The 19,623-nt window shown below is 53.9% G+C and overlaps 4 protein-coding genes across 5 annotated transcripts in view; 3 read left to right on the top strand and 1 right to left on the bottom strand.

Moving 5' to 3' along the window:
* Positions 1-439: 439 nt before the first annotated feature.
* On the top strand, positions 440-7,041 carry SACK1C (scaffolding CK1 anchoring protein C). The gene is made up of 4 exons (XM_025932502.2): positions 440-1,081; positions 3,272-3,439; positions 3,649-3,773; positions 4,280-7,041. The coding sequence occupies exons 1-4, from the start codon at positions 569-571 to the stop codon at positions 5,718-5,720; spliced, it is 2,247 nt and encodes a 748-aa protein (XP_025788287.2). The 5' UTR covers positions 440-568; the 3' UTR covers positions 5,721-7,041.
* An 839-nt stretch (positions 7,042-7,880) lies between these two features.
* EIF6 (eukaryotic translation initiation factor 6) lies at positions 7,881-14,350 on the top strand. The gene is made up of 7 exons (XM_086702054.1): positions 7,881-8,032; positions 8,262-8,380; positions 8,498-8,583; positions 10,153-10,328; positions 10,880-11,056; positions 11,255-11,436; positions 14,079-14,350. The coding sequence occupies exons 2-7, from the start codon at positions 8,274-8,276 to the stop codon at positions 14,086-14,088; spliced, it is 738 nt and encodes a 245-aa protein (XP_086558180.1). The 5' UTR covers positions 7,881-8,032; positions 8,262-8,273; the 3' UTR covers positions 14,089-14,350.
* A 227-nt stretch (positions 14,351-14,577) lies between these two features.
* Positions 14,578-16,113, top strand: MMP24OS (MMP24 opposite strand). The gene is made up of 2 exons (XM_025932287.2): positions 14,578-15,039; positions 15,124-16,113. Exon 2 carries the CDS (start codon positions 15,127-15,129, stop codon positions 15,292-15,294), a length of 168 nt encoding a protein of 55 aa, XP_025788072.1. The 5' UTR covers positions 14,578-15,039; positions 15,124-15,126; the 3' UTR covers positions 15,295-16,113.
* Positions 16,044-19,623, bottom strand: part of MMP24 (matrix metallopeptidase 24) — a 45,478-nt gene continuing 41,898 nt past the window's right edge. For both annotated transcript variants that reach the window (XM_086702050.1, XM_086702051.1), the window contains exon 9: positions 16,044-18,699. In XM_086702050.1, the coding sequence (XP_086558176.1) occupies positions 18,362-18,699 (338 nt within the window). In that variant the 3' untranslated portion in view covers positions 16,044-18,361. The remainder of the gene's footprint in view (positions 18,700-19,623) is intronic.

The following is a 19,623-nucleotide window of genomic DNA, read 5'->3' as shown; positions in this document are numbered from 1 at the left end:
GAATGGGTTTGATCGAAACGTATGGTCTGCATATGACATGTCAGCCTATCTACTTGTGTGTTCATGTCTTTATCTCGGTATCTTGAGTCATTTATCCACCCTGGTGTGTGTGTGTGCGCGCGAGTGTATGTGTGTGTGTTGTGCATGTGTGTGTCTGAACAGGACTGGGCCCCTCTGGACCATAATCCAACCTGTATGGGGGCTCTGGAAGGTCAGGGTTTGGAGGAAACTTGCTGGGAGCCTGGTGGGGCTGGGGCAGGTGAAGGTGGGGTGGTGCCAGGGTGGGGGTGGGCAGGAGTGCGTGCTAAGGGCCTGGCACTGCCATTTCCCTGAGCGGGCGAGTCTCAACAGCAGGCAGACAGGTGAGGCTGACCCAACAGGTTCCAGAGGCCAGGGGCAATGGGGCGGAGCATGGCTCTGATTTAGGGTGGCAACGTGTTGGGGGCCCTGGCACATACGGGGCAGGCAGGCAGGAGGTGGTTCTATTGGTATCTTCTTCCTGCTGCAGCCGGCCCAGGGTGCAGGCCATGGAGCCTACTGGAGGGTGAGGGCAGCCAGGTGGGCAGGAATGTTCGGAGGCCTAGGGCCTGGGGACTTGGGGGCCCAGGGCATGGCGGGACCCCTGCGGGGCCGGGTGGAGGAGCTGAAGCGGCCGTGGTGGCGGGAGGCCTCACCGCTGGTGCTCCAGCACAGTGAGGCTGCCCGGCTGGCGGCCGACGCCCTCCTGGAGCGGGGCGAGGCCGCCTACCTGCGGGTCATCTCCGAGGAGCGGGAGCTGCCCTTCCTGAGTGCTCTGGACGTGGACTACATGACCAGCCATGTGCATGGGGGCCCTGAGCTCAGCGAGGCCCAGGGACTGGAGGCCTCAGGGCCTGACCACCTCAGCTTGCTCTCTGAAATCACCTCAGGCACTTACTTCCCCATGGCCTCTGACATAGACCCCCCGGACCTGGACTTGGGCTGGCCTGAGGTTCCGCAGGCCACAGGCTTCAGCCCCACCCAGGCTGTGGTCCACTTCCAGCGGGACAAGGCCAAGAACATCAAGGACCTTCTGCGTTTTCTCATCAGCCAGGCCCGCACGGTAAGGGCCTTATATCTTCAGACATTCATTCCACAGATGTGTAAACTGAGACCCAGGGAGGGAAAGGGACCAACCCAAGGCCATATAAAGCAGCTTAGGGGCAGTACTGGGACTAGAACCTCTGGCCTCTATCAGATCACCAGCTCCTAGAGAGTGGGCATGTGTTTTATTTACCTTGGTAATCCCTTGACACTCAAGAGCATTACTCACCAGACACCCTAAAAATGCAGGCAAAATTGGGCATATTGCTAGGAGGGATCCTCTCTGCATCTTTCTTGGGAGAGAGTCCATGGCCTTCATCAGATTCTTGGAGAGTTTATGCTCCCAAACTAAGAAGTCCAACCTTGATGAACATTTGAGTCACCCCCTTGACTTATGGAGGAGGAAACTGAGGCCAGAGAGGGGCTGGCACTTGCTCAGGAAGGTCCAGTCAGTTGGTGAAATAGAGCTCAGGGGGAGAGAAAGGGGCCCTGACTCAGGCCCTGGACCCAGGCTTGGCCCTGCCTCCTGGTGCACGTCCCCAGCTGCACCTCACCCCTCATATACTGCATCTCCAGCTGGGCCTGAAACAGGGAAGAAGGCACTGGTGCCTGGGCCTCAGCATGGCATTTGAGGGCCAGGATGATAGTTCTGCACCAAAAGGGAAGAGGGGTGGGGGCTTCTGGGCTCAGAGATGGGGAGCAGGGGCTCAGGAGAAAGAAGAGGGGGAGGAGAGCAGGTCCCATGGTCAGTATCTGGGAAGGCTCCAGCCACAGACTAACATAGCTTCATTCCTGAGCCCTGACCTCCGACTCAGGAGGCAGGGGAATGGATCAGATGACCCCACGAAGGATTTGAGGTGGGTTAGACTCAGTGTCTTTGTCTGGGGGAGCAGCCTGCTGCAGAGATCAGGAGCCAGCAAGCTGGAATCTCCCAGGTGCCTCCAGAGCCTCCTTGGCAAACCTGCCTGTGCCCGAGGCAGGGGAGGGCCGGGCCTGATTAGCACTGGGAATGGGGTTATTAGTGAGGTGGCTGCTGTTGTCACCCTGCCCCTTTGATCTTTCTTACCTGACCTTGTTCCCCCCACCCTCAGCCAGGCCTGTGCCGTGGACTAGAGCACCCTCCAGCACTTGCCTCCTCATCCTCATCTAGACCCTCCACCTCTGGGCCAGGAGCCAGGCTTCCACTCTGGGCTGTCACTGACTCTCAGAGTGACCTTGGGAAGGGCTTCCTTTTCCTGTGGGCCAATGTCCTTGTTTGTTAAGCAGGCAGCAGGAAAGGAACATTTATTGAGCTTCTGTTGTGTGTCGAGTATTTTCACATTGAATTCCTCATAACTATGAGATGTAGCTATCATTATCTTCATTTAACAGACGAGGAAATTGAGGCTCGCAGAGGTGAAGAAAGTTGCCCAAGGCTGTATCACTAGGAAGTAGCAGAGCGCAGATTTGAACCCGGTTCTGTCCGGCTCCAGAGCTGCAGTGCTTTGCACCTCTTGCCTCAGCCTGGATGACAAAGGTGGTTCTCACAGCAGATATATGCAAAGGGAAGAAGGGGCAGTTGGGGGCTTGATGGTGTGAGGGGGTTTTCAGGGCTTCTGTGAGGCAGTCCATTAGATGAGGAGACCACAAGCCCCAGTCCCTCAACTGAGCAGAAAACTTGGTCTCACTTGGCGTGGGTGGAAGTGAGGGAGTCTGTGGGTATAAGATACCACACTAGACCTCTGTAGCTTTGTAGGGAAACTGAGGCAGGTCTGGCCAATGGCTCAAAGCCCCCAATAACTGGCCTGCAGCTCTAATTCTTGAGGAGGGAAACTTTGACAGCACTAGGGCTGGAGCTAGTGGGAGAGCATGAGGGCCTGCACTGGGAATTGGGGTCTAGTACCTGCTCCTGACTCCTTCCCTACTCTTGGCCTAGGTCTCCTCACAGACATCTTGGAGAAGCCCATGACAGATAAACCCTCTGTCCCCAGAAATATGCACACCGAAGCTTTCAAACGTATCTTGGGCATTCAAGACAGTGGAACGCCCGCTGAGTCTAAGTTAAGAACCTCTGAGCTAGGTTGTTGCTAAAAGCCCTTCCAGTCCAGATGTTCTCAAAGGCTCTGGCCTCCTGCTTTTAAGCCCAGTTCTCTTTTCCTGGGACCTCAGCCCCCACCCCTGGGCTGGGCAATATCCCAGGCAGGGCTGAAATTCTCCCTATGTCCTCCAGGTGGTAGCTGTCGTGATGGATATATTCACGGACATGGAGCTTCTGTGTGACCTCATGGAGGCCTCGAGCCGGCGTGGTGTCCCTGTCTACCTGCTTTTGGCTCAGGAGCACCTAAGGCACTTCCTGGAGATGTGCTACAAGATGGACCTCAACGGGGGGCACCTGCTGGTCAGTGAGGGACAGGGGCGGTAACCAGGGGGTGGGGTGGGGAGTCAGGGAGGGCAGAAGGGTCAGTAAGCATGTGGGGGGGGGTCAATGGGAGTGGGCGACCTGACTTTCCTTAGCTGCTTAAGGTTAGAGACTGCAAGGGATTTAGACGTGGCTTGAGCCCCATTCTCTCAAGGTCACCACCCAACCTACCTCCCTCCTTGGCCCAGAACATGCGTGTGCGGAGCACATGTGGGGACACATACTGCAGCAAGGCCGGCCGCCGCTTCACGGGGCAGGCCCTGGAGAAGTTTGTTATCATCGACTGTGAGCAGGTGGTGGCAGGCAGCTACAGGTGAGCACAGGGAACAGGGGAGAGAGGGGCGGGGGGCTGTGCCACCGGCTGGTGAGGGCACCTGGGATCTGGCAGCTTGAATTTACCTTCATCCACCCAATCTTGCAACATGGACTTGACGGCTACCAAGTGCCAGGCACTGTGCAGGCCTCAGGGCATAGTGGGGGGGAAAGACAGCCCCCCACTGGGCCCTGGAGGAGCTCACTCTGTGGAAGGATTACTTTAACGCCTTTGGCATATTGCACCTCAGAACTGGAGGGACTCCAGGGACTCTCGTCCCCAGTCCATTTTACAGATGGGGAAGTTGAGACCCTGAGATGGGAAACCATGTGCCCAAGTCCTCTAAGCTGAGTTAGGACTAGCACAGACTCTGAAGTCAGAGCTCTGTCGCCTCACGTGGGTCCTAATGGTGGTGGAGTTGTCTTGGTATGTTCACCTGGTTATGACTCCCCCCCCAGCCCCAGGCTCCTGCACTTTGCCTTCTGACCTTGACCCTCTGTTCCCAGCTTCACCTGGCTTTGCAGCCAGGCCCACACTAGCATGGTGCTGCAGCTGAGGGGCCGCATCGTGGAAGACTTTGACCGGGAGTTCCGCTGTCTGTATGCCGAGTCTCGGCCTGTGGAGGGCTTTTGCGGTGGTGAGGGTCCCGTATCTCCCAGGGCACTGTGTCCTCCCACAGTGGCCCTGGGCTTCCGGCCCAGTGTGTTGAGCCCTGCATCCTCCTCACCCTCCAGCACCAGCCTTAGCAGCATCAAACGCTCACCTCTAATGGACCACTCCTCTTACCTCAGTCCACCAGGAGGCGGTGGCTGCAGTGACACGGGTATGGAGTCCTCATCCCTGGGCCCTGCCTGCCGCGGGGCCAGTGGCCAGCCCTCTCTGAAGCGCCAGCTGTCTGACCCTAACCATGGCTCCCTGCCAGGGCCCTACAGGTCCAATCTAGGCAAGTTGGGGGTGTCCCCATGGTCCCAGTCCTCCCCTGCCCTCAACCACAATGGTGCCAGCCCCTTGACCCTGGCAGTGGGGTCACCTATGCTTGCCCGCCAACGCCCCCTCCTCCCCTTCCCCCAGGGTGTTTCAGCCCTATCCCGGCTCCCAGAGAATGGGCTCCTGAGAAGCCAGGAGTCTAGTCCCCAACGAAGTCGCTGGGTACCTAGCACAGCCCTGGAGACAGTGGAGGAGAAGAAGGTGTCTCTGAATCAGAGCCATGGCCAGTTGGATCTCCTTGTCCCCTTCCCCAGAGCCAGAGAAGCTGGAGGCCCTGATTCTGGGGTTGACCCCAGCTTGGGCTCCTTCTGGCCTGGAGAGCAGGCTCCAGAGGACAGGCGGTTGTCCCCAAACCAGAGATATAACCAGCTGGATCTCCTGCCCCAGACCCAGGGTGCTGGGGGTACCCCTGAGTCAGGTTCCCCCAGACCTGGCAATCAAATTCCAGAGGACAAGAGGCTGTCCTCAAACCACAGCCACAGCCAATTGGACCTCCTGGTACAGTACCCCAAGGCTGGGGGCTCCAGAGTGCCCCCTGAAGCCAACTCCTCAGCCAGGGCTGACAAGCAAAGTCTTGATGAGCGACGACAGACCCTGGGCCACAGCCAGCTGGACCTCATCACAAAGTTTGGCCCATTCCGGGGTGAGGGGGCTGGGCCCAGTGGTCTCCCCAGACCAAGCCCTGCTCGAAAGGCTGGAGTGGGCTCTGGGGACGAGAATAGGTTGACCCTGGGCCACAGCAAGCTGGACCTCATTACCAAGTATCATCAATTGCAGGGCACCAGGCAAGGACCTGACCCTGGCCTCCCTGGGGGCCCCACAGGTGGCCATCACAATGGCAGTAGCAATGGCCTGTCAGGGGATGAGAAGCGGCTGACCTTGGGCCACAGCAAACTGGACCTCATCACTAAGTACAACAAGTCCAAGTTCAAACTTCTCCGAAGCCGCTTTGAGTCCTAGTTCTGCTCCCAGCAAGGACATGTCCTTCCTCCATCTACTTGGATTCTAGATTTACTCAGGTTCCAGACTCTGGGGTTCTCCAGCAGGGCTGCATGGGGAGCAGAGGGTGTCTAGAAGCTCAAGTCAGATACTCACTGAGTTCAGAATTCTTGTTTACACACACACACACACACACACACACACACACACACACACACACGAAAATAGAAACCACAGTACCTGCCATTTGCCACTGTGCTGGGTGCCCTACACAGGTTAATTCTTATCCTTCATCCTCACAACATTCTACAAGATAGACCTCTAGCAGGTATACATTTCTAGGATCATAGGTACTATCTTCCCTATTTTATAAATGTGGAAGCTGAGGCCCAGAGAGTTTGATGACTTGCTTGGAATCAGATCCAAGTGGAACCAGTGGCAGAGCTGGGGCCCAAACCCGTGTCCCTAATGCTTAAGAATGTGTTTTTGCACAGACATGACACACCATTATCAACAGTTCACATGTCCCCATGCACACAAAACACACACATCACAGAGATGCCCCAAATGCCTGTACAACACACACAACACCCTGACAGGGTTCATACCCACAAACTGAATACCCATTGACACTCAGTAAGTAAACAAAGGTCCATGTGATAAACCCAAACACTCAGAATTCTAGTTACAGGTACTCAATAAATGTAATATGGCTAAATGAGTAGCGAAACAAAATATATGCATTCAGTGCACACTGTAGACCCCTCAGGATCCACAGACAATAAATATGCACATAACCACATACACACACCATACACACACACATAGGTATGCACACAGCAACCAGTATCTTCTTTGGCCCAAGCTGTGTACCTACCACAGGGCTGACAAGTGAATCAGACTCAGGCCCTGGGAGATAAGGATAAATACATAAACCAATGGCAGGCAAGACAGAGCTGTATCTAACTCAAGGAATCAGTGGCAGGGTGTGGTGACAGTGGAGTGGTGAGGAAAGTTTCAAAGGAGGCAGACTTTGAGTCAGCCCTTGAAGGATGGGGAGGATTGGACAGATGGAGGAGAAAAGGAATTCCTGGTAGAGGGAAGCAGGTGAAGAGAGGCCAAGGACAGGACAGGATGAGTGGGTCTGAGATGAACTGGGGAGGATACAGAGGGTGTGGATACTCAGACTCTGACACACACACACACACACACACACACACACACACACACACACACACAGAAGCATAGGCTCTGATAGGTTTTTCGTCTTTTCCTGAGCTCACCACCTGCCTGGGACAGTTTACACAATACAAATCAATAAAGGCAGACATGCTATGACCCAGCAGCAGCCTGGTGTGTCCTGAGAAAGGTGGAGTTGTGGAACTTCACGTTGAGGGCTGGGGAAGAGCCAATTGACCATTCAGGCCAATTGTGGAGGGCTCCCTGAGGGAGACGGATGTTTGCAGAAGGGCTGAGGGGAGGACAGGGCTCCAAGCCCCCTCTACCCTCATTGTGACATTCCGAGAGGCCTTGGGGCTTGTGTAGACTCTACAAAATGTAGATCAAGTTCATCTCATCCATGAGAGCAGGTCCCTTGAGTGCTACCATCTATCTCGAGGACATAGTGGGTCCTGAGTGAGTGACCAAGGACATGCATAGTGGAAGCCAGTCAGCATCCACACCACTGCCCATCTGGACCCTCCCTAAGACCCGGTTTCATCCATCCTTCCCTCTCTCCAATACCTTCTTCAGACTGGTTTCTTCTACTTCTTGGCCACGTCTCCTTCTCCGACCTTTGTCCTGGTCTCATTTCTCCCTACTGGACGCCTCCGTGGGTGACTCATCTACCCCAGGCTTCAGCCCCAAATCTCAGCCCTTCACTCTTCCCTGGGCTCCAGATTTGGCCTGGACGTCTGTCCCAAATCTAACACTCGGCATGTCACTTTCCCCACACCTACTCTTTCTCCTTAGGCTTTACTTCAGTAAATACTTCCATCATCAACTCGTCTCCTTCGAGACATCGCTGGCTCCTCCTCTCTTATGCCTCGCATCCAACCAGCCACAGGTCTCGGTCAATGGTACCTCCTAAAAAGCGCCTGAATAAATGAATGAAGGAATGATTGGATGAGAGCATGCGTGGGGCGGGGCCACGTGGGGTCCAGACCGGAACACTTGCAACCATAGACTCCTCCCAGAGGGTGGAGCTACGGTGGCGGCCTGCGTAAGCGGGGGCACTCAGCTCTCCCGGAAGTCTCCCTTGGCTGAGGCGGAAACGGAAACCTACCTAGGGCCGAGTGGAAGCTGTTGAAGCGTGCGGGGGTTGCTGTCGTTTGGTGAGCGGGTGTGGAGGGACGCCGGAAGGGACAGTTCTGGGCTCCCCGCGTCTTGAGTGGTAGTCGGAGGATTCCGGGCTAGACAGTCTAGAGGGGTCCAGTGGGCGGGACCTGAGATTTGAGGGGCCAAGAGGGGCGCGGTCGCGGCGGGCCCTGAAGGGCTGAGGCCGGGAGACCCGGACCCACGGCCGGGAGAGGATTCGTTGGCCCTGAACTCCCGGTCCCGCAGCCCTTAGGCCTCATGGCGGTCCGAGCGTCTTTCGAGAACAACTGTGAGATCGGCTGCTTTGCCAAACTCACCAACACCTACTGCCTGGTGGCCATCGGAGGGTCGGAGAACTTCTACAGGTGCGGCGGGAGCTCCGGTGTCTGCTGGCAGTGGGGTGGCTGGATGGCTGAGAGGGTGCTGGGAGTTGGGGACTCAGATCCCTCAGCTCCTTAACCACTGAATCCACATCCCTACAGTGTGTTCGAGGGCGAGCTCGCCGATACCATCCCCGTGGTGCACGCGTCCATCGCTGGCTGCCGCATCATCGGGCGCATGTGTGTGGGTAAGCCAGACGCTGAGCGAGGGAGTGGATCCTCCCAGAGCCTTTAATTGTAGCCTTGGAGGGGACTTCTAGTGACCCTTGGATTTTCCGGCTTTCATCCATTATCTCCAGAAACTAGAGAATCTCTCTGGCCTGTGCCGGACCCTGTTTTTAAGTGCTTTCAGATCAGGGACTATCACTGGCAAAAGCTTCTGGATCATAGGAAAACAAATAACATTAAGTGCTTTCACTCTTAAACTTGATTTCAGTCCTTCTTCACGAAGACCCTGGCAGGCAGGCCTTATTGGCCTAATCTGACTAATGATGAAGCCAAGATTCAAGGAACCCAAGTGACTCACCAAGTACCACACCTTCCCTCCACACCTGGGAGGGAAGATGGAAATGTCCTCTCTCCCTTGCCACTGACTCTGGGCAAGTTGCTTCCTCTTTCTGAGGATCCAGTTCTGCCTCTACAAAATGACAAGCTAAGATTCTGGGTCATCTTGTTCATTATCCATTTAAGTCTTAAATTGGCTTTACCATGTCTCTGAGTGGCATCCCTATCCCACTCCCCTACTTCTCAGCACTGTTGAGTCTGGCCATTGGTCCTTTATTTGAGCTGGATCTGTCTCCCTTTACTGTCACCCCTTATTTCTAGTTCTGTTCATTGGGGTCATATGGGAGTTTTTTTGTTTGTTTGTTTGTTTTTGTTTTTTTAAGTCATAAGCCTGATGACCTTAGCCTCTGAGTATTTTCTTATTCAGGCCAAACACTCTTTGGCCCTAACTATGACCTTTGGACTTGTCGCTTGGTGTTTTTTTTTTTTGTTTTTTTTTTTTAATATATAATGGGTGTAACTCAGAGTTTAGAAGTTCAAGAGTTGTGTTCTTGTGGAGGCAGGCAGAGGTTTAGTTATTGTTGTCACAATATAATTGTAGTTTGTTCATTCGTATTGTGTTTTGTGTAAATATACCACATTATATTCATCCATTTTGTTGACAGTGGGCATTAGGGTAGTTTTCAGTTCTAATATGAATAGGGTTGCTATGTCTTTTAGTGAACACATGTACATGTTTCTGTTGGATGTGTAATACCTAGGAGAGGACTGGTTGGGCACAGGGTATGCGGAAATTCTATATAGTAGGTGATGCCAGATAATAATCTGAAGTGGTTGACCAATTTACACTCCTATTGGTTGTTCCATGTATCTTTGCCAGCATTTGGTATTGGCATTCTTTTAAACATTTTAGCCATTCTGATAGGTGTGTAGTGTTACCTCAGTTTTCAAGTAGCAAAATATATAGCTAACGCCAAGAGCTCCTCTTGTTAGTCCTGGTCCCCCCTGGTTGATGATGGCAAAATGGGCAGGGTGTGTTGGGACAAATTCCTGGGCTATCTCTGGCCTGCCCAATGGGACTCCTGGTCCCCTGGGTGTTGTATGGATCAATGGGTTAGCGGGCTGGGGTCTGGGCCTAAAGCTTTCCTGGGGAAACTGACTGGGCTGGATTGTATCTAAAACCCCCAAAGCTTAGCAGGTTACTTGTGTATTTGTGGTCCATTCTTGCCCCACCCCCTAATTTGGATCTCTAGGGAACAGACATGGTCTCCTGGTGCCCAACAACACCACTGATCAGGAGCTACAGCACATTCGCAACTGCCTCCCGGACTCAGTGCAGATCCGGCGGGTGGAGGAGCGGCTCTCAGCCCTGGGCAATGTCACCACTTGCAACGACTACGTGGCCTTGGTCCACCCAGACCTGGACAGGGTAAGGTAGCCCAATTTCGCCCAAGAGTCACAGGACCCGCCTAGTCAGTGGTTAGTCATTGTTCTTGCCTGTCAGGCAGGACTTAGGGGTGTCTCTTGTGGTTTCTCTTTATACTTGGGCTCTCAGATTTCAGGCACTCATTGGAATAGTGATAATAGTGATAATAGAGGTGTGACCAGTGCCAGAAAGAAGCTGAGGAGGGTATTAATCCTCCAAAATCAGGGAGACTGCTCCGTCCCATCCTGCAACCAGGACCAGGAGAGATGATTGACAATTGAACTCTTGAGTGTGGGTTAGAGGGAAGAGGGTGATGTGGAGACCAGCCCCTGCCTCCTCAGGGCATGCACAGCTATTAGGGACTCCATAGCTGGTCTAGACTCTGCTCCAACCTGTATTTCCTGCTTTTTCTGCATGAAGCTTCTATATGCAGCTAGGTAGCAGAGGGATGAGGGGCTTAGGGAGCCAAGCCCTGGGTGGTTCTGGGTGTGGAGGGCCCCTGGTTCCTTGACCTGGAAGTTCTGGGCCCTGAGTACAGTGCCTTTGGCTAACAGGAAACAGAAGAAATCTTGGCTGATGTGCTCAAGGTGGAAGTCTTCAGACAGACAGTGGCTGACCAGGTGCTAGTAGGAAGCTACTGTGTCTTCAGCAATCAGGGAGGACTGGTACATCCCAAGACTTCAATTGAAGACCAAGATGAGCTGTCTTCTCTTCTTCAGGTCCCCCTTGTGGTAAGCATTCCTTTCTCTGATCTCTGTCTCCTCCTGAGGCAGATCCTTTGCCTAGCGTTAAGGATCTGAGTTATTATCTGTTACAGTTTGCGATTGGGGATGCAGGTCAAGGAGTGGGGTTTGGGGATAGTCCTCGCCAGGGAGTGGCAGGACTGTGGCTTTTGGTGCCATGATCCACACTGAGCTCTCCCTTGGCAGGCAGGCACTGTGAACCGAGGCAGCGAGGTAATTGCCGCCGGGATGGTGGTGAATGACTGGTGTGCCTTCTGTGGCCTGGACACAACCAGCACAGAGCTGTCAGTGGTGGAGAGTGTCTTCAAGCTGAATGAAGCCCAGCCTAGCACCATTGCGACCAGCATGCGGGATTCCCTCATTGACAGGTATCTGGGTCTCTTTTCTGCCTTTGGAGGGTAGAGGAGGGAGATGCCACCTAGGATGGGTCCACACTGCATTCATACCGGTAGGTCCTTGTGTGTGAGGGCACACCTGTGCATTGCTGAGCAGTCACAGGGTACAGCCAGTGAGCATTGCCTGAGTATCTGCTCATCCCCATCTTTGAAGACTCAGCTCAGTGTCCCCTCTCTGGGCAAAGCTTCCCTCTGGTCTGTCTTATTTTCTCACTGACCACATTGTTTTGTAGTTTGTGTGTGCTTGTGTGTCGGTGTCCCCAGCCAGCAGCCCAGAGCCTGAGACCAAAAAGAGCTGTTTGCAGAGGGAAGGAGGGGAAGTTGCTCTTAGAAACTAAGGAGACCCTAAAGGACTTGTTGGGGGTGGGGATTGCATCAAAATCACAATTGTCTGGATTTTTGTGGGTTTAAGAAAAAAGTGGGATCTTGGGCCTAACCCTGGAGGTTCTGGGGTATGAGGCTCTGGAATCTCTTTTTCCTTTGGAGGAGCAGCAGGTGCTGATATTCACCTTTTCCCATTGAGGATTCTTCTCAAGGCATGCCACACCCAAGTATCCCAGCAATCTTTATGAGGATAGAAACCCCATATGCCCATAGTAGAGCCAAGTACCCAGTGACAGACCCCCTACTTTACAACAGGCAAAATTACCCTTCATTCTCCCTTCTTCATTCATTTGTTCATCTGATGTTCACTGAGCCCTGTCGATAGGGCTCCATGTAGGATAGGCAGGCAACTTAGCCCTGTGTCCTGCCTCTAGGAGCTCACAGTGTAGCCGAGAAGTTGTAGAGGCCACACATAACTCTTCACTGCCTTCAAAGAAGAGATAAAAGGTGCCTTAGGTGGCTCAGGAAGCTCCAGTGAAACACTCTGGTATCCCGGAAGGTTTTGTCGGGGGCAAATCGTTTAGTCTGGGCCCAGGTGAATGAATAGACATTTGAATATGCAGAGATGGAGTAGGAAAGCACTTCAGACAGACCCAGAGGTGGGAAAGTATGGAGAGTGTGAAAGGGCAAGGTAATATTGTCAGAGTGTCAAAGACCCTCAATTCCCATGTCAAGAAGTTTTGACTGTAGGCCTGTGATTTTGACCTTTAGTCTATGTTGGGATGCTTGTTAATATAGATTCCTGGCATCACCCCCCAGTTACCAATTCACTCTGGAGTGAGACCCAACCATGTTTGGTTTATTTTAATAAGTTTCTCTGGGTAATTCTGATGGGGAATCAGAATTGAGAGAGTAGTTGAAAGGGTCTGAATAGGAAAGTGGTACAGTAGTTCTGTCATTTGTTCAGTAACTTTTTTTTGAACGTGCCAGAAAATCGTGATTTGGTGAATAAGATATACCCACCCTGCCCTTGTGGAACATAGAATCTTACAAAGAAGGCAGTACATACACAATCATTTAGTTAAAGGACAAAACAACAACAACAACACCTTTTAGCCTAAGAACAGAAAGAAATTTTTGCAATCTGATAATTGGTACCTACCAAGAAAACTATAGCAAATGTTGTATTTAATGGTAAAACTTCAGAAATTGCTCTTAAAGTCAGGCAGAATTGCCCACAGTGACCAGTACTGGTCAGTATTTTGGTGGTTCTTGCTTATGCAGTTAGGTAAGGAACAGAAATGGATACTGGAAAGGAAGAGCCAAAACTCATTATCCTTCTTTGGTTTTGAACCTGTTGAGTTTGAGGTGCCCATGAGAGCTGATAATGAAGGTGTCAGGTAGTTGATTAGAAGTATGTACTTTAGGGGCGCCTGGGTGACTCGGTTAAGTGTCCGACTTCAACTCAGGTCACGATCTCGCGGTCTGTGAGTTCGAGCCCCACGTCGGGCTCTGGGCTGATGGCTCAGAGCCTGGAGCCTGCTTCCGATTCTATGTCTTCCTCTCTGTCTGTCCCTCCCCCGTTCATGCTCTGTCTCAAAAATAAATAAATGTTACAAAAAAAAATTTTTTTAAAAAGTATGCACTTTAGTTTTATAATTGTACATGTATTTTATATCTCCTGTAATTTTTCTTTTGTTAAATGTTTATTTTTGAGAGAGAGTGAGAGACAGAACATGAGCAGGGGAGGGGCAGAGAGAGGGGGACACACAGATTCCGAAGCAGTCTCCAGGCTCTGAGCTGTCAGCCCAGAGCCCTATGCGGGGCACGAACTCACAAACCATGAGATCATGACCTGAGCTGTAGTCAGACACTTAACTGACTGAGCCACTGAGGCGCCCCTGTATACGTACTTATTACCTCCAGGAAGAATGTTCTGGCCTCATCCCTGCCACTGAGGGATTTGTGGTCTGGGCACATCTCTTCTCTTGTGAATCCCCTTACTCCCTTCTCTGATGTTTGCTGGACTTGAGTTCTGAGGCTCTGGTTTGTGATTGATAACAGTGAACAAATTGAGTTGAGTGGGGAAGGAGTTACTGTTAGTTTTTAAGCATTGAGAGTTCTGACTGGATTGTGACTCAAGGAAGCAGTGTAATCTGGAAAGGGCTCTGAATGTGGCTCTTCAGGGCTGAGCTGGAACAAAGGGGTGAGGGTGGAGGCAAGCATCTTAAGAATAAAGGGTGGGGTATGCTCTGAGAAGCACCTACTGACAGTGTTCCTTCTCTCTCTAGCCTCACCTGAGTTACCTTCCATTGCTGTTCTGCGGGTTCCTGCCTCTGGACTTTGGCTCCCTCTGCCCCACCCAGCCAGGCAGCCAGTTGGCAGAGAACTGACTGGGAGTGAGTGGCTGAATGCCCAGCTCTTCACCTGTGCCCATCTCCTGAATCTACAGTTACTTCAAACATCTGCCATGTTGTGCTGTCTGTCAGGCCTTAACGGCTCCTGACTGACCACTCTCTTTCCTGTACCACCCCCATTAAAAGGCAGCCTGGCTATTCTTGAATGTGTTGTTTGGGGGCCTCCACCTGCAACCCTCCTTCCCTAGCATTGTTCTGGGGGAAAGTGGGTAGGACACACACACACACCCTCCCCCCCCCCCCAGTCTCACAATTTCCCACCCTCGTCCCGGGATCATCAGGATGGGGGTTGATGATTGTCCCAGGGCAAGAGGAGGAAGCACTCTCTACTGTAGTTCTAGCCTTTTCCATGCGACTTCAGCCTCCTACTTCTGGGGTTTAAGAGATGAGAATGTTCCAGCTCTCCTCTAGGCCCGAATGAGGACCTGTAAGGGGTCTGGAGCACCTGGCTTCAGGGCAGTCTTGTCTTCTTTGACCAAAGTGGATGGAGATTGCTGCCTGGTTGCCAGGTGCCATGGAGATTCTCAGAAAACTGGAAGGCGCCCTCCCTTAGCTACAGTGCCTGTGGAGCCAGGAAGCGTCTGGATGAGTCCTTTGTGGCTTGCTGGGGCGGCTCCTTCAGTCTCCTGCTGTGTGCGGGGCGGGGCCCCGCGATGTTGGAGCAGCATTGGCCAGTTACTGGTGGGTGGGGTCGGGTCCGCAACCCCGCAGCAGCGGCTAGGGGGCGGGGCCTGCGTGCGGTGAGGTCACGACGCCGGCTCCTCCCAGCGCAAGTACGCAGGCCGGCGGAGTGCAGTCGCCGGCTCTGGGACCTTGGAGACCCGTGGCTCTCGCGGTGAGAGAGGAGGGTCGGGCCGGGGCGTGGCGGGACGACCGGGTCGCGTGCAGCTGACCCGCATCTAACGGCTTCTCTTTGCAGACGATGGGTGCTCGGCTGAGCGGTGGCCAGGGCGCCCCAGAGCCCGTGCAGGCCCAGCCCCAGCCCCAACCCGGGGCGCCCGAGGCCCCTGAGCGGCCCCAGCCTGAACCCAGTCCCTGGGGGCCACTGGACGATGTGCGCTTCCTCATCACCTGCACCTCCTGGTACTGACTCGACACCCTCCGCAGTTACTGCCAGCTGCCAACTGTCGTTGTGCTGTTATGTTCCTCTCTTGTCGTCCTTTTCCAACCCCGGCGCCCAGGACAGGCTCGAAGAGTCGAGGAGATAGATCACGGAGGACTGGAAGGAGGTCTCGGCAGGGCCTCTTCGGCAGCCTCGCCATGGGGCACCGGCTCGCCTCTAGTTCCTTCCGAATTTGTTCGCTTCTTAGCCTGCACCCAAACCAGCTTAAACCTTCGTGCTCACCCCCACCCTACAGCTTCTCCAGCCGTCTGGGTTCTGGGGCAGCCCTCCCTGGCCCTGGCTTCCAGAACCAGGCCAGGACTCCTGGTAAGACCCCAAGACTGCTGACCTCACCTCCTCTCGTCTGTTCCTTATTGCTAAGAACCGGGCTGTTGCTTTTGTCCCTGGTTATGGCACCATGTGCCTTGGCTTCGGAGAAGACCTTGCCACAGTGACCCTCCCTGTACTTCTCCTGGGGGGGGGGGGGGGGGGGCTTGCTCTGCCATCCTGGATCCCAGTGAGGCATTATCAGGTTGTGTTCTAGGAACCCCAGTAACACTGGGCCTCTGGGGCCAGCCTTTTTGAGAGAGGGGACATTTGATTGCTGGGCTGGTAGATGAGATGCATGGGACAGTTCCCAGACACCCCAAAGCACCCTGTTCCCCCTCTCCCAGAAGTTTCTTAAGGCCACTCCCAGAACCTGATCCTTGTTCCTATATCCCAAGAAAACAACACGCTCTGTATTTTTGTTTTATTTAGAAATGATTTAAAAAACATTATACAAAGGCTGATCAGTTTAAAATGTGACCGACACTGAAATGCTGTGATATTCCCCGGGCCGAGGGGAAGCTGGGCTCTGGGGTCCCCAGTGCAGTGCCCCTTTGTCTGTCTGCCCTGTCCTGTGGTGATGGGCAAACAGATGACCACAAGACAGGAGAATCCGAGATTGGAAGCCTCCAGGCTGAGCCCTCTCTGGGCCTGGCCCTGCATCCCTCACATCTGCAGCCTGAGCTGCCTGCCTCCATCTCCTGCTCTTTCTCAGCTGGCCTTGGTAGTACCAGGAGCCAATGGGGAGCCTGGGGAGCCTAGAGCTTCCAAAAAGAGAGAGCACCAACCTGAGGAGTGGAGAGGGACCGGGAAGGGGAGAAGGGAGGCCAGGAAAAGATGGATAAAAGAGACACTTCTGATCTCATCTTGGACCCTAGAGGGGTCCATAGGTGGGGACCCAAGGCCCAGCCAGCCCACCCGATGGCCTGGGCAAGAAACAATCTCTCTGTGCTTCATTTGAGGGCACGGTGAGAGTTACCCTAGGCTTCCCAGGGCCTACACGAGTTTCATGTGAGTGGACAGGTATGAGCTAATAAAGTGCTTTGCAAAGTATAAAACACTATACAAACCTATGAATCACTAATATCTCTGCAGTTGTTCCCCACCCACCCCAGGGAGCCCGCCCTTGGTCAAAATGAGAAAAGACAGAAGGATGATGCCCGGGAACATAGTGGACCCACATAGGTGCCTCTGGGACAAGAGAGATTTTGCTCAAGACAGCTCCCAGGGCAATAGTAGTCCCTGTCTGCTACAGGTTAAGCCAACCCAAAGCCCAGAGGCCACAGGGTAGGGGCGAAGCCCATGCAGGCCCAGAGGGCCAGAGTGGCATCGGAGACTCTGCCAGCACCCTGAAGATGTACCACCTTTTGGCTTTGGCAGAGAGCCAGTGGGCATCACTGAACCCATTAGTCTTGCCTAGGGCTCTTCAGTGACAAACAGGGCTGCCTCTACTGGGTTGGAGTGAGGCAAGCTGAGCCCTAGGAATTCCAGAGACTGTGAAGGATGGGCCCCTAGGATTGGGACTGCAATGCAGGCAGATGGGCCCAGTGAGCAGGGTTAGCAAGGGCCAAGCTTGTATAAACACTGCTTCCAAGCTGAGAGATTGAGTTGGCCTCAGGGTAACTGGGGGTGTGGGCTCTGAACACTTGAGAAGGCTGCCCTGGGCCCATTACCCCCAAAGCCATGAGAATGTTGGCCTGGAGCCATTTCTGCCTCACCTAGCTAGTCAGGCTGAGCCCCAGGCCATAAGCAACAGGGCTGGGGACTGGGAGAATGGGGAGAGGGACAGAGAAGTGGAGGATAGTCAGAACTCAGATCAGCCTCCAGAGATGGGATCAGCTCCTGCCCCAGACCTTTAGCCTCATGAGCAGGTCCAGCTCCTGGGGTGTCTAGGCGCTAGAGTGGCCTTAGCAGCACCTTGGTCCTTGTCTCCTGGGGAAGGGCCGGCCACGCTGGCCTCATCACCAAGATAGTCACCTCTAATTCACCTAACGCCTCAAACAGCCTTTGCAGAATGGGACTTTTAAAACAGTAGTAACAGGACATTTAAATATTCACGACGTGACAGCTGGGTCCTTGTCAGACCCCGCTGGGCCACAACACTGCCTGCAACATGTGACCCTAAATCCTAGATCTCAAAGGAGACCCTGATGTGGAGCAGGTTTCCTGAGGGATCTGCTGTATGCCAGCAGTGGAAACCCGGGCTTGTTGCCCGCCATGTTGGCAGCAGGGGTCTTGTAGCCTTGGAGGACAGTGGGGTGGGGGCAGACATCTGACCAGCAGGTGTTGGCAAAGGGGGACCAGGATTGGTGGCATCTCCCAGAGGGGGCTGAGAGTGCTAGTGCTGGCTTCCACAGAAGGTGCTGGGTCCAGCCAGGAACAGAGCTGTGGTGCCTCATTGATAACCACAGGATGCAGTGACCACAGGGCCTCCTCCTGGCATGGTCCCTGCCTCCTGATGGGGCCTGGCCTATTCCCTTGCGTAGGGAGCAGTTCACCCAGGACAGAAGGCTGGCAACTGGCTGCCAGACACCCACCCTGGGGCACAGCCACCATCACTCCCTGCCTCATGCTCAGCCTAGGCCAATGTACCTACCACTTCAGCTGCACGACCCCTGGCCTAGGGCCCTTCTGGCCCCGGTGGGCAGTGGCCAGAGCTGCCCCTGAGACCCTGATGAGGAAGGGCCTGGCTGGCCAGACCGAGTGGACAGAGAGGGCTCTGGGCTGCTCACACCCACTCCTGGACTGGCCGCTTATAGTAGGTGACAGGCTGAGGGCCTGCCTTGTTCTTGAACTGGAAGATGGTGTAGACCAGCACCAGGATGCAGAGGGACAAGATGCAGGGGATGACCACAGCCACGGCATTCACAGAGCCTGGTACGTCATTGATGGTCACCATGATGTCCACATCGTCCTGGGGCAGCCGCCGCTCCTTCCGCCGTTCCACCTCCTTCTGGTTGCAGCCCATCCAGTCACGTAGGATGTTGCGTGGATAACCTGGCTCCACACTCAGTTTCTGGTTGTCAAACTTCCAGTAGTCCCGGCCCTTGTAGAAGTAGGTGTAATCTGCAGAAACATGGTCCAGCATCACTACTCCCAGGTACTGCCCTGCACCTGCTCTGGGCCAGAGTGAGAGGGCATAGGGTGCTGTGGCAGTGTGGAAGAAGGACGCCTCTCCCACCCTGGCGTCCCAGAGGAGCTTTGAAGGAGGGGTGGGCATATGAAGTGGTGGGAGCAGCGTGTTGGGTCGCTTGCAGGTGGGGGGAGGGCAGTGTGTAGCACACTCTGCCAACAGTGTGACAGGGTCTCGGAGTGTGACCTGCACGGTTGCAAAGAGGTGCGCCCGGGACCTGGAGCAGCCTGGCCTGTCATCTCACAGGTGCCAGGAAGCCACCTGACTTTAAGTAGAATTGATAAGTTCAATTTGTGCCTCCCTACCTTATAACCCTCTCCTCCACCCCGCCCATGTTGGTGAGATCAAGTTCCCAACTATGGCTTGGACAGCACTGCCTTCATAGCTCTAGAGCCTCAGTCTAGCTTCTGCTTGAGGCAAGGGAGGCAGGGAGCCAAGTTTCTCCTTTGGTTGACAGCGGACACCACCTTGTCACAGTTGTGGCTTTTCTTTGGCTTGCATCACAATACAGATGCAGGGTCTCTGGGACACTGCTGGAGAAGAGGCTAGAAAGAAAGGAGGTGGAGACTGGGGCACCTGGGTGGCTCAGTCAGTGAAACATCTGACTCTTGGTTTCGGCTCAGGTCGTCATCTCACAATTCATGAGTTTGAGCCCCTCATCGGGCTCTGTGCTGATAGCCTGGAGCTTGCTTGGGATTCTCTCTCTCTCCCTCTCTCTTTGCCCCTCCCCTACTCACACTGTCTCTATATCTCTCAAAATAAATAAACTTGAAGAAGAAGGAGGAAGAGGAGGAGGAGGAGGAGGGGGAGGAGAAGGAGAGGGAGAAGAAGGAGGAGAAGAAGAAGAAGGAAAAGAA

The sequence above is a fragment of the Puma concolor genome, chromosome A3 (assembly GCF_028749965.1).
Source record: "Puma concolor isolate L17-30 chromosome A3, mPumCon1.1.hap2, whole genome shotgun sequence".
NCBI lineage: Eukaryota > Metazoa > Chordata > Mammalia > Carnivora > Felidae > Puma > Puma concolor.
Note: the sequence above shows the minus strand (reverse complement) of the source record. Positions and strands in the feature narration are given on the sequence as shown.

Coding starts and splice junctions, on each gene's coding strand:
- SACK1C (XM_025932502.2), top strand. CDS start 569: ATGTTCGGAGGCCTAGGGCCTGGGGACTTGGGGGCCCAGGGCATGGCG. Junction 3,440..3,648: donor TCAACGGGGGGCACCTGCTG/GTCAGTGAGGGA, acceptor TCCTTGGCCCAG/AACATGCGTGTGCGGAGCAC. Junction 3,774..4,279: donor GTGGTGGCAGGCAGCTACAG/GTGAGCACAGGG, acceptor CTCTGTTCCCAG/CTTCACCTGGCTTTGCAGCC.
- EIF6 (XM_086702054.1), top strand. CDS start 8,274: ATGGCGGTCCGAGCGTCTTTCGAGAACAACTGTGAGATCGGCTGCTTT. Junction 8,381..8,497: donor GGGTCGGAGAACTTCTACAG/GTGCGGCGGGAG, acceptor ACATCCCTACAG/TGTGTTCGAGGGCGAGCTCG. Junction 8,584..10,152: donor CATCGGGCGCATGTGTGTGG/GTAAGCCAGACG, acceptor TTGGATCTCTAG/GGAACAGACATGGTCTCCTG.
- MMP24OS (XM_025932287.2), top strand. CDS start 15,127: ATGGGTGCTCGGCTGAGCGGTGGCCAGGGCGCCCCAGAGCCCGTGCAG.